At 52.9% G+C, this 17,765-nt stretch overlaps 1 protein-coding gene across 4 annotated transcripts in view; it reads right to left on the bottom strand.

The window, feature by feature from the left end:
* Window positions 1-17,765, bottom strand: part of DENND1A (DENN domain containing 1A) — a 541,897-nt gene that overhangs the window by 18,469 nt on the left and 505,663 nt on the right. For 2 of the 4 annotated variants that reach the window (XM_060154381.1, XM_060154382.1), the window contains exons 21-22: window positions 9,213-9,269; window positions 2,822-2,910 (exon numbers count right to left, since the gene is read on the bottom strand). In XM_060154381.1, coding sequence (XP_060010364.1) covers window positions 2,822-2,910; window positions 9,213-9,269 — 146 coding nt within the window. The remainder of the gene's footprint in view (window positions 1-2,821; window positions 2,911-9,212; window positions 9,270-17,765) is intronic. The other 2 variants (XM_060154383.1, XM_060154384.1) reach the window with 1 other exon arrangement.

Raw genomic sequence — 17,765 nt, 5'->3', positions numbered from 1 at the left:
ACCTAGTAGGTTTTTGAAGATATTTGCTGAATGAATGGATGCAAGAATGGACGTGAGCTAGAAAGCAAAAAACAGACCTCAATGGATGGAGTGGTCTTAGAGCTGCTGGCGACGCTACTGGGCCTCGACGAACTCCAGATGCTGAGCTGCTGCAGGAGGCCGTGGAGGCTGTCTAATTCTTAATCAGCTCCGTTTTGCTGTCCACAAAGTTAATTACTTAATGTGCTTCTTTGGAAGTGAGAGTTGGGGCAAGAAGTCGGGAGGACTGAATCCTTCCCTTAACTTCAAAGATCCTGTGTCTCTTTCTGCCTCCCAAATCCTCTAAGTTTCCGATGCACTGTGATATTCCCAGTGGAGACAAAGATCTGTGATTCAAGAAAATCCAGGCCAGATTAAAGGGCCAGGCACCGAGTCCGTGTGCCCAACACTGAACCACCAGCAACGAAGGCCCATTAGGATGTGGCTCCTGCCCGCCAGCTTGTCTTCTTGTGTCTCCCGACACAATGCTGACAGATTGGTGGGGCTGGTTTCTTCCTCCCCAAAACAATATTTTATGAGGAGTCTGTTTTATTAAAATATTTTCCGCTGGATGCTTCCTGTGTTTCAAGAAGTTGGTCTTGCCAGCTGGAGCTGATGACAGTTGAGAAAAACACATCCAAGTGCTGTTGTGACATGGCATTTGGAAGTGGAGGAGCACAACGGGGGGTGGGGGGGGGGGAGAAGGCAGCATGGGAAGAGACGCAGGAAAACACCCGGGTTGCACCAGAAATGTCACTGGCATTATGGGAGAACAGCTCTGCCGGCCCCCCATGCCCCACCCCCATCACATTAAAAAAATGTGAACAGAAACTCTCGGAATGATGTTCTAAAACATACCTCCCTATCTCCTGGTGGACCCGGGTCACTGTTACGTACGATCACAGAGAACCTGTCATTTGTTTTCTATCACTGCCAATTTGCCAACCCAGTAAACTAGCCACCGCTGCTCCCTCTGGTTCATTTCAACCCCAAATGGTTCCCAAAAAGAAATCTAAAACAAGGTGTACTGCCAAAAAAAAAACCCAAAACAAAAAAACCCACAAAAAGTGGTACTGACACAGTTCTGGTAATCTCCAGAATGATGGGGTTACCAGACACTGGCTCTCTGCATATACTGATGAAGCAATTCCCTATCACTGGGCTGGAAAAGCAACAGTGTAAATAAACGTGGTGAGGGAGTCCGAGCTCTAATCGGGAACCGGCCACAAAACGGGTAATGCTTTTCTGTAGAATGGGAAGTGTTGTTGGTCCAGGGTGTTTTTGGTGCAAAGCAAGGATATTCTGGGTTTGCATTTCAATATCTACAGGACCATGACCCTGTATCCCAGTACAGTGTCTAAAATATTTAGTCCAGTTTTAAAGAGATGGCTCTAAAGAAAAGTGACTAAATTCATTCCCCTAAGGAGAAATCTTTGGGGTCTGAGGCACTCTGAAGACATGCAGCATTTTCTCCACAAGGGGGCAATCATAATCCATGGCAGGGAAATAGTCCTCAAGATTCCCACCGTCCTATTGTGCACAGCAGAAGTTAAACCTACACCCAACTTCTGGAGTCCGACTTCCAAATTCTGCATCACCAAGCATCTCCCAAGACACACAGACACACACAGGTTTGAGGGCTGTCTAGGTAGGCTGGTTCTGTAACAACATGATAGTCTCAAGTGATACCATCCTATAAACCAGAGAATCCTGGAAGAGCTGAAGTGGACTGCAACCCGAGCTAGGCCACAGCCTGACATTTGGGAATTATTTCTTCCTTTTGGCTCCTTTTCTGGCTAGGACGTACCATCTCCCATCTCCCTTAACTTCCTTCCCTTCCTTCCTTTCTGAAAATAAGGCAGACACGAGGAGCATTCCCCTCTTCACCCAAGGGACCTCAGGGTCCCAGGGGCAAATTTTTTTTGGTTCCCCCAACAACCCCAGACCAAGATGGCTTCATGCACTGTTTCAAGGCATCACTGGAAGCCGGTGTGTAGCTGCTGAGCTGTCTGGGCAGAAGCCACCAGCCGTGTGCCTCGGGGGTGGAGGCACACTCCTCTGATGGAAGCAGTGCTACCTTCTCCAGCTGGCTCTGAAGTCAGGGCCGCAAGCAGCTTTAAGCCTCCCACATTCAGACGGCTCAGCCTCTGGCCACTGCCTGCCCAGCTGCCTCGTCATTCCCCTCATCTACCCAATGTCTACCCAGCAAGTGATTCTAAGCTGGGCCCTATGCTTGGTACTGGGCATAAAACCCAGCACCTGTCCCGTGGAGCTCTGGGCCCAAGGGGTGGTAGGAAAGCAAAGTCATAATAAAATAAACGCTAAGGCACAGGTGAGCAAAGGTACTGGTGGGGGAGGGGCCGTGGATGAGGACAGTCCTGTGTATAAATCTGAGCTCTGGAGACCCGGAGCAGCCCAGGCCTAGGAAGGTGAAGGCCCTCGTTAAATAGGTTGCCTCCTCGACCAGGTTCCTAACTCTCTTTTTCTGACCAGCTATCTTCAGCATAAGAAAAGGCCTAGAATCTTTTTCTGAGCTTGTTTGAGTACCCCTTGGGCGTCACCACTCAAAACCCAGCCCGGGTGCCCGGCTCCCTGGCCTCTGGGGCCTCCTGCTGGCTGTGACAACTGCCAGCAGAACTGACACTGAAGATCAAGCCGTGTTCCCCGACTGACCTCTTTGTGAAACACCCGCTCGGGGCTCCAGGGAAGCCTTTCAAAGGCCGGGGCTGCCACATGGTCTCCACAAAGCGCTGGCCCCGCTGGGCTCCTGCAGACACAGGGGAGGGGAGAACAGGGTACTCACTGTTCGGGGCTCGAGACGGACGTCCTCCGGCCTTCCACTGCGATGTTGCTCTTCGGTCTCTTAATGACGTGTGGCCGGGGAGGGCGCACCTAGAATGGGCACAGGGGGAAATCCCCAAGAAGGGCTCAGTTGGAAAAGCCACGTAGGAACATTCTCAAGATGCAGATAAGTGGCCCTAAAACAAACGCTGAGGAATTTTCACAGCATAGGTTCAAAGGCTCTGCTTATCGTGGAGACACGGCCGTTGAACCTGCAGCCGACCCGTGAACTGGAATTCTGTGGCCTACTCAAAGGGGAAAGGCTCTTCTGAAGGGCTGGGTGTCCTCATCTGCAGGTCGGGGGTGGTACCACCTGCCTCCTCTCAGGGCTGCCGCGAGGGTTCAGTGAGACACTGTCTGTGCAGGACCCGGAACAAAGAGGCTCTCATTAATGGTGAGTCCCTCTTGCCTTCTCCTGGAACCCGGAAACCAGTTTGGTAGAACAAAAAGGCTTCACTTAGACTTTGTTTTGGGGGTACATATGCCTATTTTGTTCTTTTTACAACTGAATTACAGGACGCCTATTTTCCTCTCTAAGTGGGAGTGGGGAGAAGCAAATACTAACAGCGTTAGAGCGCCAATAAAAGTCCCTGGGCATCCCTGTGTAGTCCTCCTGAGCAGGGCTCGGCCTGGAAGCCACACAGCCTGTGTGGGCACTGCACTCACCACGCGGACCTAGCTCAAGGGCTGGAGGTGGGCGTATTGACAGTGAAGTACACAGCTTCCCTGTCCACAACCAGGCTGCAGCGGCAAGGTAGTTTTTTTCTGACCTGAGGCCTCCGAAAGCCAAGATGAGGGATCATATAAAAAGACACCCCCCTCTCCCACCAGAGCCCGTGATGAGAGTTAGGCTTAGAATTTCTAGGCGTCCTTAGAAGGACACTCATTTGGTCCAGTCAACATTAGCTGGCTTTAACTCCGGCACCATCATCTGAACACCACCAGAGAAGGACTGGAGAAAGCGAAGAAAGCCTGTCTGTGAATTTTGCTGCCAATAAGAAAGAATGAGCAGCCCAGTGCGGGGGCCGCTTTCTCTCTGCAGATGAGGGACCACGGCGGGAAACGCCACGGACGCTGAGCTTAGCAGGCAAGACAGGGAAGAGGAGCACATACTCACTCCAATCCCTGCCGCCCTCTTCCCTGAACCCACCCTCCCACCAGCCCCCAACCCAGCACTGGTGGGCGACACAACACAGTGGCTTCGGAACACAGATCACAGAAGCTGGCTGTTGTAAGAGACACGTCTTTAATAATCTCATCAAGCCCTCACGTCTCCACGTGTCTGACCTAACCAGAGTTTTTCCTGTGGAATGGCCAGTCTGATCTCAGCCTGGTCTGGCAAATCAGAGACGTGGTAAGAGCCAAGTGCGTTCCACCAAACTTGCTGTCTGCTCTGGGATTACTGTGAAGATCCAATGAGGTGATGCGGGGAAAGTGCCGGCGCGGGGCCTGGCGCACAGTGGGGGCTCAATAAACGCTCGCCTTGTTTCTCTGTGACCTTATCAGTAACAAAAAGAAGACGGGGTGTGGGTGTCTCCAAATTAGAAGATGGAGCTATGGTGGCCTACCCTTGCCTAGCACGGTGCCTCACTGCCTGGTTTACAGTGACCCCTCAGCAAGATTTTTAGAAATGGATGTTGCTGCCTGGAACCTAAGAAGTGCATAATAATGTTGCTATTATGATAACTGTTATTAGAACAGTGCCTGCCACAAAGCAGACATCCAGTCACCGGCTGCTGAATAAACGAATGGATCCGTTCCCCACTCGTGCGAACCCTGAACCGGTTTCCCGGCCTAGAGCCGGACTCCTCTTCCAGCTGGTAAACAGGATCACCTGGTTTGCACCTGACTTTGCACCACAAAGGCGGGGTGCAGTCAGGGCAGCGCTGCCCTGCCCCGGAGGTCCCGGGGTGGGGCTTTGGGAAGGTCAGACATTAAGGCCCATTCGCCTGTCCTCGCCCACAGCTGCTCCTTGTACAATAGAGGCAGGTTAGGAATGTGAACTTGTGGCTGAAATGGGGGGATTAAGTTTGTGGCAACTTCAACTGAACTTGCAACGTGGTGAAACATGGGGAAAAAGAACAACAGAGCTAATTAGACGAGCTGAGCTGTCAGAGCGCCGCTGAATGGCTCAGCGCCAACAAACAAAAGGAATGGGTTGGCAATCAGCAGGATCGATGGAGAAGACTGCTTCATTAGGGATGATAAACCAGACAGAGCAGGAAAGGGGGGCGGGAGGGGGAGGGAGGCGGCAAAGCAGGGGAGGGAGAAAGGCACGGCGGACCCAGAGACAGTCGCCCGCGTGGCTGCAGACACACCCAGAGTCACACACACATCTGACTGGTGTGGACAAAGCAGACACAAAATAGCAGACACAAAATTATACTCATGGACAGACAACCACCCAGAGACACGCACAGGCCTCGAGATACCAACATGCCCAGTTTCACAAATACACACTCACAGAGGCACACACAGGAGGAGAAGGCACATGCACAAATCTCTCTCTCTCTTTCACACACACACACACACACACACACACACACACACACACACACGGCCGCAGACGTACAGCTAGAGCCGTAACCAGGCACAGACACACACAGACAAAATGGTTTAATTAAGCCCGAATCACAAGACGATACAGACAACTGGCCTGTCATATTTCAGCGATCACATCCGTCTTTCTGGGGTGCTTAGGAAGGGCGGGGGCTGGGGATGAGGGAAGAAACCACATGCACACACAACTACGACCGGCCCCACCAGTGCTAGGATCCCAGCAGCGCTGGGGGAGAAAATGCTAAACGGGGATTTGGAGCTCTGTTCAAGGGGGACTTGAGGGGAAAGTTGGGAAACCAGCCAATTCCCCACTGGATTTAAAACCTGAGAAATCTAAGTCGGCAGGGTTAAATGTGTATTGAATACAAAAGCACCGAGTACATTTGATTTTAATGGTGAGCAAGAAATAATAAATACAGAGCTTATAAAGCGCTTCACATGCAGCGGACCACAGCCTGCCTCTCCCCTGCACGCCCCGGCCCACTCCCCTGGGCCCACCAGACACTGGCAAGGCTTTCTTCTGCTTTTTCCTTTTTCTTCTTTTTAAAAAGAAAATCTAAATCCTCTGGTCACATCTGAACTCCAGCCACAGGTGCCAGGCTACAAGGCTCCTTCCAGAAAGGCTGAATGGCTAGCCCCCATGCTCCCACTACCCTGGGCCGATGGCCACACTTCTGCCCAGAATGTCTGCAGCTAAGTGACCCGGCAAAGCCTGGCTATGGGCCAGTGGCTCCTGACATGGGAGCTTGTCAGGCCATCTTCTTCAAGGCCCTTGAGGGGTTCCATAGCCCACGTGCCCCAGGTTCACCCCTAGTGTGCAGTGGTGCCCACTGGAAATGCTTGCATGAATGCACTCGGAGTGAACAGACGCTGGCGCACTGGGGAACGCAAGGCCGAGAAAGCACAAAACTTCTACGGCTCCCAAATTAGTCCCATAGTGACTCTGCTTGGCAGAAGGTGTTTGGGTTGGCAGAACTGGGGTACGTGTACCCACCTCTTGCCAGGGACTGTGCTAGGTGCTACACATATATGACCGCATACCCCACCAGGTAGGTGTAGCAAGCCATTCTACAGATCATGAAACTACGGCTCAGAGAAGGTATGCGTCTGGCCTAACATCACACAGTCAAGAAGTGTCCAAGCTGTGATTCAAACCAGGACAGGCCTCTCTGACTTCCAGGCCCAGGAGAATCAGTTCTGCTAGGTACCTGCCTCTTCAAAGTCTCATAACCCAAGGCGGGTGCAGCCCTGCGTGCCGGGCTGGTCACCTCCTGCACCAGGGTGGAGGCAGAGGCAGCTGCTGCTCAGGCTTTGCTCAGGGCAATACTTGCCTTCCCAAGTCCTCAGTCGCCAACGGATGTGGCTGAATTCCAGCCCCCTCGCCCCCAATCTATATGAGTCCCCACGCTGGTGACACAACGTGGAGCCCACAGTAGCTGTCTCCAGTACCTGAGTTCTTCCAAGGGGAGCAATCCTGCCCCGGATCACACTTTCTAAGAGACTCCCTGCCTGTCTTGGATCCTAGGTCTCTTCAAGGACTTCTGAGAGTTACCCTCTGGATGACATTGGCTTGGGAGAGGCTGCGTGGTGAGGAGTGGGGAGAGGCAGGGCAGAGAGGCAGGCCTGGGCTCAAGGGCCAGCGTGGCCTCTTACCATCTCTGTGGTCTCGGCTGCCATCTGGGGAAACAGCGTCTGCCTCCTGCAGGCTGTTGTAAGGACAAAGGAGCACAGTCTAGGCACACAAAAGGTGCTCAGTAAATGTCAATCCCCTTCACCTCTGCATGCCTGCCAGGATCTAACACTGCCGTAGAGATTCCACAGGAAGCCCAGCCGGCTGCTGATGAATTTTTTCTCACCTGAAGGCTCTGCCCCAGTCCTTTGTACTCTGTGGAGATGGAGATGAAGGGTCTGGGGAGCTTGGTATGCTGAAAAGACCATGTGTTCTAGAGTCTGGTGACCCCTTTGTGGAGTTGAGGGACTTGGGTTAAGTCACTGGGCTTCGGTTTTCTCATCTCTAAAACAGGTGGAGGCAATGCCTACTTCATAGAGTCACTGTGAGGCTCAGCTGGGTTGATGTGGCCAAGAATGATTTGCCGGCTATGAAAATCCTAGGTGAATGATGATTATTAAGAAACTGGGCCATTCCTTAGAAGCTGGAAGATTTAGAAACCTGTTAAGAAGAGTAAGAACTGCTACTGTGTGCCAGGCACTGTGCTAGGTGCTTTACAAATGTCATCTCTATCATGCTCACAGAAACCTCCATGAATGAGGGTGTATTCGAGAGAGAGGAGAGAGGCTCAGAGAGCTTCAGGACCTGCCCCGAGTCACACAACTTTGGTCTCAAGCCTGGCTCTGTCTACTCTCCAAAGCCATGTTGCTAATGACTGTACTGAAATTCTCACTAAATCACACAAGCTTTGACCCAGTAGCTGGCTTGCTGTCCCCCAAAGCGCTTTCTTTTTGCTGTTTGTGACTTCCTTCCAATGACAGCGAGCAGAAACATTCCAGCCCCTCGACAGCAGTGCTGATCACGGTTGGACTGGGGTACAGGATGGATCTGCCACACGTGGTTGGAACTGCAGTGTCACGGCTGCCTCCACCCCAGCCCTCTAACTCCCACATGCGGTAGGGAAGGGAAGGGAAACAGTGCCACAGAACTTTCCAATATCCGCGCAGAGAGCGGCCACCCAACCGATGCTGGGTACGTGCGCCTAGGATTCAAAACAGACACAGTTTGAGAGCGCTCCTAACCACTTCCGGCTTGGTGCTGCCTGATTCGAATCAATTTTTGCTCAAATAAACTCTTAAATTAAAAAAAAAAAGAAACAGATACAGTTCCGCCTAGTCAGCTGCACCCCTGGGCCGCCACACCTTTCGAGATGGATGTGGACACCGCCGTGGGGCGGCGGGAGGGAGTGGGACTCGGGCTCATGGGGAACTCTGAGGGCCGCTTTTGCTGGACTGCCAAGAGTGGTGGCCGCTTTGAACAAGAAACAGAGAAACTCTTCTCTTGGTAAACAGCCCTCACTCAATGGTCCCGGCAAGTTTCCTTCCCACTTTAAGGGAACCTGCTAAAGTTATCAGGCCTCTCAGCACGACCAAAGTCTGAGCCCACAAGAAAAAGGACTTCACCGATGCTCAACATGGGACCCACACCCCATATGTTCCCAAGGTATGTTCTCTTGAGAAAACACGGATGGGTCTCTTTCCCTTGCCCACCCAATCCCAGGCGTTGGTGGGTTTATCACATCTCACCCTGCTTTTCTGCCCTTAACTTGGAGCTTCGCTCGGGAGGGTGGAGCCCCACGTGAGGCCCAGGAGATGAGGCGACCCGGTCTCCATCTGAGCCGGTTCAATATTCCCTGGGCGTAGCCTCTACCCCCCAGGAAGGGATATCAAATGCATCTGCAAACCGAGATCTGGCGGAACAGACCCCTGCTGCCAGATTTCTGCTTCCTTTGTGAGGAAGAGGCAGCTGCAGCCTTTAAAGCTCATTGGCTAGCAACGTGGCTCAAGCCAGGAGATGCGCTTGAACGATGCACACACGGCAAACACACCACACGGCGACCCTGCTGCCTACAGCTCTGACCTGCGAGTCACCAAACTGATTCAGAAAAAGGAGAGAGAAGCCCAGAAAGTGCCAGTCCAGGGACATGCCACACAGAGGGAAGCTGAATAACCCACTTCATGGTTTTCTTTGGCAAGGCAGCTGAGTTCAGACCCCCGAGGTTTAGTCAGGCGGGGAGACGGCTCAGGCAGTGTTAGGCGGGAGGGCAGTACCACCGGCTACTCACGGGCCTCGAGCGCTGTATCTTGGGAGGCGGCGGGCGAGTGGGATGGAGTCTCGGCGGCTGCATTAAAGTGGAAACTTAAGGAATCAGTACACACGGAGATGGTCTGATGCATTTCCACACACGGCTCCAAGCATTCAGCCCCCCAAGCGGGAGCCCAAGGGCCGTCCTCGACGCCTCCTGCTGCCTCGGCCGGTCACCGGCTCCTGCACATCCCGCGTCCAAGGCCCTCCTCTCCACTTCGAGCCTGGATCACTGTAATCACCTCCAAACAGGCCCCCCCCCCCCGCCGGATCTCCTCAGCCATTCTCCACACAGGCCAAGGGGGATCTTCTAAAATGCAATGTGACCCTGCCGCACCCCAGCTTCGAGACCTCTGCTGTCCCCTCCTGTCCTGGGGCCACACACAGTTCAACAAGGCCCTGGGCTGGCATTCCAAATCCTCCAAGACCTGGGTTCTGCCGTGCCCCACCCAGACCCCTCCCAACCTGTGCTCACCAGCAGACCCTCAAATGGCCTGAGGTTCTCAGGCCTGCTTCCTGCCTGCCCAGCAGGTGGAATGACCAACCCCATCCTGATGTGCCTGGCAAACCTTTACTTATCCTTCAAGAATTCGCGCAGGTCAGATGCTGCCTTCAGTGCTCTGACGCATCGCTCACTACCACCACGTATCTTCCCCTCCCCGCCCCCCATTCTCCTTCAGATGTTCATTTCCTTAAGGGATTCATCCCTGTGCCTTGGGAAAAAATATCTGCTCAGTAAATGTCTGAGGAACAAATAAAATTTTTGCACAAAATGCTTGACTTTTGAACTCAGGACTTGAATAAAAATCAACAGAGCACAGACCTCTTAGCTCGCTCCTCAAACCCTTTATCTCGAAAGTCAAGCTTTGTTCTGTCAATGGCCTGCCCATCTAGATGCCCTGGACAGTGGGGCAGACAGAGTAAGGAGAGGAAAGGTCCACACTAGGCCAAGGTCACAGACGCTCGGTGAGCCCTGGGAGGCTTCCAGTTGGGTCCTCTGTGAACCTCGCGGTTCACAGAGGTCCGTCAGCACGCTGCAAAGTCCAGACCTGCACCGCCCACTACAGGAGCCAATGGCCACACCTGGCGAATCCAAATTAAGATGCGCTGTAAGTGTGAAATGCACGCTGGACTTCAGAGACTTAGTTTGAAAAGAGAATGCAAAATATCTCAATAATTTTTTATATTGATTATATGTTGAAATGAAAATGTTCTGGATATTTACAGTTAAATATATTATTAAAATTAATCTCATCTGTTTCTTTTTACTTTTTAAATGCAGTTACTAAAAAATTTAGAATTCCGTATGTGACTTGCGTGTGTGGCTCCTGTTGCGTTTCTCGTGGACAGCACTTCAGAGCTTCACTTGGTTGGAGTGGTCCTCCAGGTAGTAAACTTGCCTCAGAACTCATTCTCTACAACCGGCTCCCGGAGAGACGGGCCACGCTTCAGGCGTCCCTGGATCCCTGGTGTCAGCAAAGGGCCTGTCAGAGTGGCCTATGGAGAAAATTGGCCGACTGACTTGGTGGAGAACTGGGGTCCCTCATGGCACATCGAGAGCATATGTGGATGGAGATAAAGTCTGGCTTCCCAGATCCTGTGCCGTTAGGAGTGTAGGCCAACCCGTGCTCGGTGACCCTTCTTCATTTGGAGGCTATCTGGGGTTAGGATGCCACCCAACGAGATGAGCATGGCCACCCACAAGTGCATAGGCTGCTGCCCTTGTCCCAACCCCCCGACTCTCACACACAACCCCCACTTCCCCCATCACCCTCAGCTTCCCTTGTCCTCGGCCACTCTGCTTCTGGGTGACCTCCTTCTCTAGCCCCAGAGCCCTCACCACTAGTCACCTCTGACCTGCATTTCTGTCCCTGCTGGCGGGGGTGGCAGCATTCAGGAGGTGACCTCTGGGGTCAGACAATCTCAGACTGAACCCCATCCCTCCACTCATCCTGTGGCCCAAGATTTAACCATCAAGCCTTACTTTCCTCATTTGTAAATGCAGGTAATGGCACTACCTACCCAAGGGGGCTGTTAGGAAGTTTCAATGAGAAGATGTTCGCCAAGATCTTCAGCCCATAGACGCCAGCAACTATCATCATTATCAGGTGTGCCTGCCTCCAGCCTCTCCCCTTCCCAATCTATCTTCCATGCTTATTCCAGAGTGGACTTAAAAAAATACACGCCCAATTATGTCATTTGCTAGCCTAGAGCATCTCAGTGGAAGGCTGGCATCTCCCAAGGTGTCTTCTGAGAAACCATCCTGGGAGATGCATTGTATGAAAGAAGAAAAGGGGGTTCTCCAGACAGACAAGTCTGGGAAGTGCTGTGTCTTGCTCCATTTGGGGATTCACAATGCTGGTTAGCACAGCAAAGGCCGCCAACCCTTGCAATAAAACACCTTACCGTGAACAGGCAAAACACTATTAACTCCTTTTTTTTTTTGGTAAAAGTCCCATTTCCCACATTTATTTGGATATAGACTCACTTCCCCTATAACACCTGTTAATATTGCCTGGAAAATGTTAACTGAAGTGCTCAAAGCCCTCCGGATTCTGGGCCCCACCCATAAGCCTCTGCAATCTCATTTCTGGTGCATCTCCCCCACCAACCCCGCCCCGCTCAGCCCCTTGCTCTCCCTGAAAGCTCAAGTGTTTTTTTAATTTTTATTTACTTTTGGCTGTGCTGGGTCTTCGTTGCTGTGCACGGGCTTTCTCTAGTTGTGGCGAGCGGGGGCTACTCTTCGTTGCGGTGCGTGGGCTTCTCATCGCAGTGGCTTCTCTTGTTGCGGAGCACCGGCTCTAGGCGCAAGGGCTTCAGTAGTTGCAGCACGCGAGCCCTAGAGCGTGTGGGCTTCAGTAGTTTTGGTGCGTGGGCTCAGTAGTTGTGGCGCGTGGGCTCAGTAGTTGTGGTGCGTGGGCTCAGTAGTTGTGGCTCGCGGGCTCTAGAGCACAGGCTCAGTAGTTGCGGCACGCGGGCTTAGTTGCCCCGCGGCATGTGGGATCTTCCCGGACCAGGGCTCGAACCCGTGTCCCCTGCATTGGCGGGCGGATTCTTAACCACCTTGCATCTCCTTTTGTCTCACTCCTGGTGCCTCTTATTTGTCCTTCACTGTCCGGCTCAAGCACTGCCTCCCCCAGGAGGCCCTCCCTGCCCTTCCCTGAGGAGCATGGGTCAGGTGCTCTGCCCCCCATGTATTCACAGCACAAAGGCTGTAATTATCACTCATTGCATTTCTCTGTTTATCTAGTATGGTACTGGCTAAATAGGTGCTCAACAAAGATTTTTGGCTGAAGCTTCCTGGCACATGTAGAAACTCAACACATGTTAGTTCTCTAGATTCTGTGATTAATTTATTTTGCTTTGATTGTCATCAGGAAGTGCTAGTTCTTTTGTAACTGAATTTATAAACGGTGGGAGGAAAGCAGCCTCTTGACCACACCTAACCTAGAAGCTAGTAAACCAGGGGAATTTACAGACACCAAGAAATGGTAACGTGGTACAACTGTCCTGAGTGTGGCCGTGAGGACCCACTGCAGGGATGCCGGGTATATCACGGCAGATCCCTCGGGGCAAGGCGCACAGTGGATATGCTGCTAAGAAGCTTCTGCTTCTTGGAGGGGAGGAAGTAGTAGGCTGTTGGGTCATGGTGGTTGCAGTTTCCCAAATATGCTGGGTGGCATGAGAGTGGGGGACACAGCTTGGGGAGAGCTGAGTACTCTGGGGACAGTTAGAACAGCCCATAAGGGTGGAATGGTGGTAACTTGGGCGGGAGGAGAGGGTGAAGAGAGAAGCTAGGGGAGAATCAACTCGACATACCGTTTTCTAGAACGTGGCTCGAGGGCTGGGGAAGCTGAATCAGGGAGTAACTGAATATGGGGCTGTAACAGGGTGAGGTGAGGTCTGACACGACTGCAGAGCTGGCCAGATACAGTTAAAGTCATGTCCGTGAGCCGGGGTCCCCACCCCCGGCCGCACTCCTTGAGGGCCAGGGCCAGTGCGCGCTTGTCTGTCTCTTCCCACGGCTCTGGTGCCAGGAGCTTAGCCTTCCACGGACAAGGAGACAGACTGGAGGGGGGGAAAGTGACCTGCTCCCAGGCCGCCTGACTGCCAACCCAGGGCTCCTCCCACTGCTGGAGGAAGAGGAGACAAAACCAGAGGAGCCTTGGAGCTGAGAATCAAGAGGTCTGGGCACTTTTGCAGAGAAATCGTGTCACACGTGATCCTCAGTACCCTAGATACACCGACTGCTGATTCTTAAGCGAGTTCAGAAAGGCTGAGCCTTTGGCAACCTTCGGCTAAGAAGAGTTCTGGTCAACAGTTCACCTGGCGCTTCGTGAGCTGAGCTGTGGCAGGAGGGATGGGGCGCAGGCACATGCCTTCCTGAGGGTCACGTGTAGTCGGGAAGCAGATCCACTCCCCCATGCGCAGTGAGGGAAAAACTACCTGGGGCCAGGCCCTGGGGATTCAGGAGACTAAGACACAGTCTGTCCTTAAGGAGTGTATGGTCTAATGGAATTTGACCCACGTTGCGGAAAAATACCTTTCTTAGAGTACAAAGAGCATTTGGGCTAAAACCCCAAGACACATAATTTGGTGGAAAGACTCACGTGCGTGTCTTGACTCTGTCATTTTCTAGTTGAGTTCAATACTGGCTCTGCCATTTGGCAAGTTATTTAATCTAAGCCTCAGTTAACCCTTCTGTAAAATGGAAATAACTCCTGAGTCACAGGCACTGGTGTGAGGGGGCTACAAGAGTGCATTACAGCTGTGGGAGGCTCTGGTCTGGCAACCTGCTGATGAAACAAGACCATCCAATCCTGTCCTTCCCTTAAACCCCCCAGTCTTCCCAGAAGAGTCCTGAGAATGTGAGGACCTTGGTTTTTCAAGGGAGTGTGCTGTGAGCAGGGCGCTGTTGAAAGGGACTGGATTTTACTAATCTCTTCTATTTACATGATGCGTTTTCCTTTCAAAGCATTTCTACTTCCCTTCTTTCCTTTGAGCCTCACATTCCCTGGTGAGGCAAGTTAGAGGAGCGTTATTTCCCTGTAACAGAGGCAAGAAACAGGAGGCCCAGAGAGGTTAAGTGACTAGTATGAGGTCACAGAGCTAGTAGCAGGAACTAAAACAAGCAGGCATCCTTAGTCCATTGTGCTATCCTTGTCAACCAAAATTTCCAAAGTCATCTGGAATCCTTTCTGATTCGGTTTTTCTAACCCATATCCCTTCTGAAGTTGCACTATGTTGTTAAGAGATCTGTGCCTTAGAGAAAAGGCTGGTGAAAGAATGACTGACATCCTCCCCTTCCTTCCTTATTTGAGCATCTCTTTCCAGTGCTTTCCAAAGGAGATTCACGTGTTGAGTCATTCAACAAACAATGCAGTATGCTTTGTACAGGCAAGAGGCACACCAGTGAATAAGACCCAGTCCTGCCCTCAAAGGGCTCCCACTCTGATGGTGGGGTTATAATACAGGTGGAAAGAGGTCTGTGGAGGTACCAGGGAGGGGCTCTTCTACCCGATGGGGGTGGTACAGAATTTAGGTGCATGAGATGGAAACCCCAGTGATCCAACAAAACCAAGCGAGGGTGAATATGAGGATGGGGCAGGCCAGGAGGAACGGCTGGTGGGTGGGGTCACATAATACAAGGCCTTGACTGTCAGCCTAAGAAGTGTGGATTTCCTCCTGAGTGCAGCGGGAGGGATTTAGGCAGGGAGGGACATATCAGAGGCCTTGGTGTCAAAGATGGATGGGAGGAGGATGGGTGGGCTCCTGAGGACAGACACTCCCTTCCGGCCAAGAGGGCCCGCCCAGACCTCCATGCTGTCAACTCGCCAGCTGGCATGTGACTGCTGGGAGATGTGAACGTGAGAGGGTAAGCCCCAAAGTGTGATTGACATGGAAGTCCCAGAGAAGAGAGGAACTCTTTTGGCCTCTGACGGTCTCTGCCTGACCCTCGGCGTTTATATCTGTCAGCCGTGTGGACCAGGTGAGTATGCTCATTGGATATGAAACCCACATTTATGAGGACAGCATCTGATTTGCACTTAATTTGTTGATGCAGCAAAACACATTGTTTCCAAAAGGTCGGGGGGGAAGCCGTGTTGGAATATCAACTTAATTACCTGGGTGGCATGAATGAATGGGCGCCCTACACGGGGCTGCTGGGTGGAAAATGCTTCACTGCCAGGCGTGGACGTGGGGCAGAGAGTGAAGCGGGGTTACAGGTGGGGGCAGCCTGCGAGGTGGGCAGAACCGAAGCTCCGGTGGCCCGCTGTCTTCTAACGCCTAACCAGCGCATTTGCTGTCCCAGGAACGAGGGTCATTATTCCATTTCACAGATGAGCGGAGGCAAAGACTTGCCCAGGGTCACACCAAGCAGTGGACGACAGGCCTTCAGAAGAGGGTCGAAGAGCTCGTCTCAAGTTAACTGTGCACTGGGGCAGGAGTCCTGTGATGGACGTGGGAGGGGCCGGCTGTTTGGGAACCAGTGCACGGATTTCCTCAGTCCCCATGGAGGACACACCTTGGACTATCCCTTTAACATCCCTTTAAGGTCAGAATCAGCCTCCCCTTTTCACAGCTGGTAAAGCAGACTCAGGGAGGGCAAACAGGCGCTACCTAAGGCCACACAGAAAGTGAAATGTCAAAGTCAGTGGGCGGACAGGCCAGACCCCAAGCGGGGACCGGTGGTGAGGGGAAGGGGGCAGAAGATCGGAGATGCCCGAGGCCACAGGGATCAAGCAGCTTCATTCAAGGCCGAGGTCTATGCATGCAAAGCTTGGGGTAGGGAGGCAACCTGCGTGAGGTGGCAACCAGAGCCCCTGCCGTTACCCTTTCTGAGGGCCAGAGAAGGTGGGGCATGCCCGATGGCGGCTGGAGGCATGAGAACGGTGGCCTCCAAGGTCAGCCTCAAAGGGGGTCTCAGGTCCTTTGGGTCTGAATGGTATTCCGAACTGTCCCTTTTCTGTCAGACTCCCATCTAGCTCACCTGGAAGAGGCCCTGGCATCCCCAAAGGGGAGGCTGGGTAGATGCTGCGGGCTTTTCTGTGCCAGGGATGTGCCCCAACCAGATACGCTTCCAGGAATGGAGAGGGTAAAAGAGAAAATTCACAATTAAACCCTGTTACTGTTTAACGAGGGAAGAGTTCACCTGGTTAATTTTCCTGGCTAGTAGCCACATCAATGCTCTGACCTGTGCATGAAACGGCCCTGGTTGGGAGAGGAAGACAAAGCTTTCTGTGGCTTTACAAAGCGCCTCTGGGCTGAGAGCAAGGCTCCTCTACTCCTCGGGAAGGGAGAGCCGCTATTATGCAAGGTATGAAAATAAAAGAGGGCTTCTTTTGATAGGCCTCCAAAAAGGAGTGTATTGAAGCTATATTTGTGTGGAGTGTCTCCTTTGAAATGCCCAACCAGCTCTCTCAGGCACAGCTCTCGCTGTCCCCCAACTCCTGTCATTATCTTGAATCCTCTCGTCCACACTTGATAGAGCTGATCCTGCTTGTTGGGGAGGATCAAATGCTTGCCTCCGCTTCAGAGTGTCAGCAAGGATGCTGGAGAAGACTGAGCGCTGGTGTCCTACAGCACTTGCTCTGTGCCAACAGCACTGGGCAGGCCCTGGGCCCCCACAGGGGACCCTGGGGTCCTCGGGCCCTGCAGCATCCGCAGAGGTAGCTCTCAGCTCCAGGCTGTCATCTGGGAGGGACGCTCATGGAAAGACATTGCACAGGATGGACTTCTGCATCAGAGCTGAGGAAGAAGTTTCCATCCTGCCCGTACACGATGACAAGGTGCTTCTTACTGGGAAAGGGAGGCTGGGAGGGGCCTCATCCTGGAGCACCCTCAACGGGCCAGGTGTTACCCAGTATATCTCAGTCAGTCCTAAACCTCTGGATAGAAGCCCTGCCATAATCCCTCCGGCCCAAATTCGCACAATACGTTAGGAAGCTGGCTGTCGGACTCCGGGGGGAGGTTCCCACATGCCTGCAACTCGCCGTCCTGAGGCACCCTCTGCAGTGGTGCTGGGGACTGAAGGTGGCCCTTGAAGAAAAGCTGTAGCACCTGCTGTCGGCTCTGTACGCCGTTGTCTCTGGAGAGCGGCTGCCGGGGACTCAGCCCCCTCAACAAGTCACCCTGCGAGGCCACTCTCCCTGCTGGGCCCAGGCACTCTGCGGCAGTGAGAGCTGAGCTGAGAGACGGTTCCTCCCGGTCCTGGGAGCAGCGCATTCTTCCCCGATGTTGACAGGAGTAGTATTTTGTAGCGGTGCTGGTTAATTTGTAGTGGCATTTGTGGTTTGAAGCCTTGTCAAGATCCCTGATTACTTCCCGTGCAAGGAGCTCGGCTGATGGGGAAGTTCACATGCTGAACAAAAGCAGCAAGGCAGCTGTGAGGGAAGGCTGCGAGGGGGCCGGGTGACCCCAGGCCGCTTGGGGGACAGAGGCGGGGGGAGGGAGGGGGGACAGCAGTGGGGCGGGGGAGGGGAGCCCTTTGTTTTTAGTCAGGTGCAGCTGCTCGGTCTGAATAGGTGGCATC

This window comes from Lagenorhynchus albirostris, chromosome 7 (genome assembly GCF_949774975.1).
Source record: "Lagenorhynchus albirostris chromosome 7, mLagAlb1.1, whole genome shotgun sequence".
Taxonomy (NCBI): domain Eukaryota; kingdom Metazoa; phylum Chordata; class Mammalia; order Artiodactyla; family Delphinidae; genus Lagenorhynchus; species Lagenorhynchus albirostris.
Note: the sequence above shows the minus strand (reverse complement) of the source record. Positions and strands in the feature narration are given on the sequence as shown.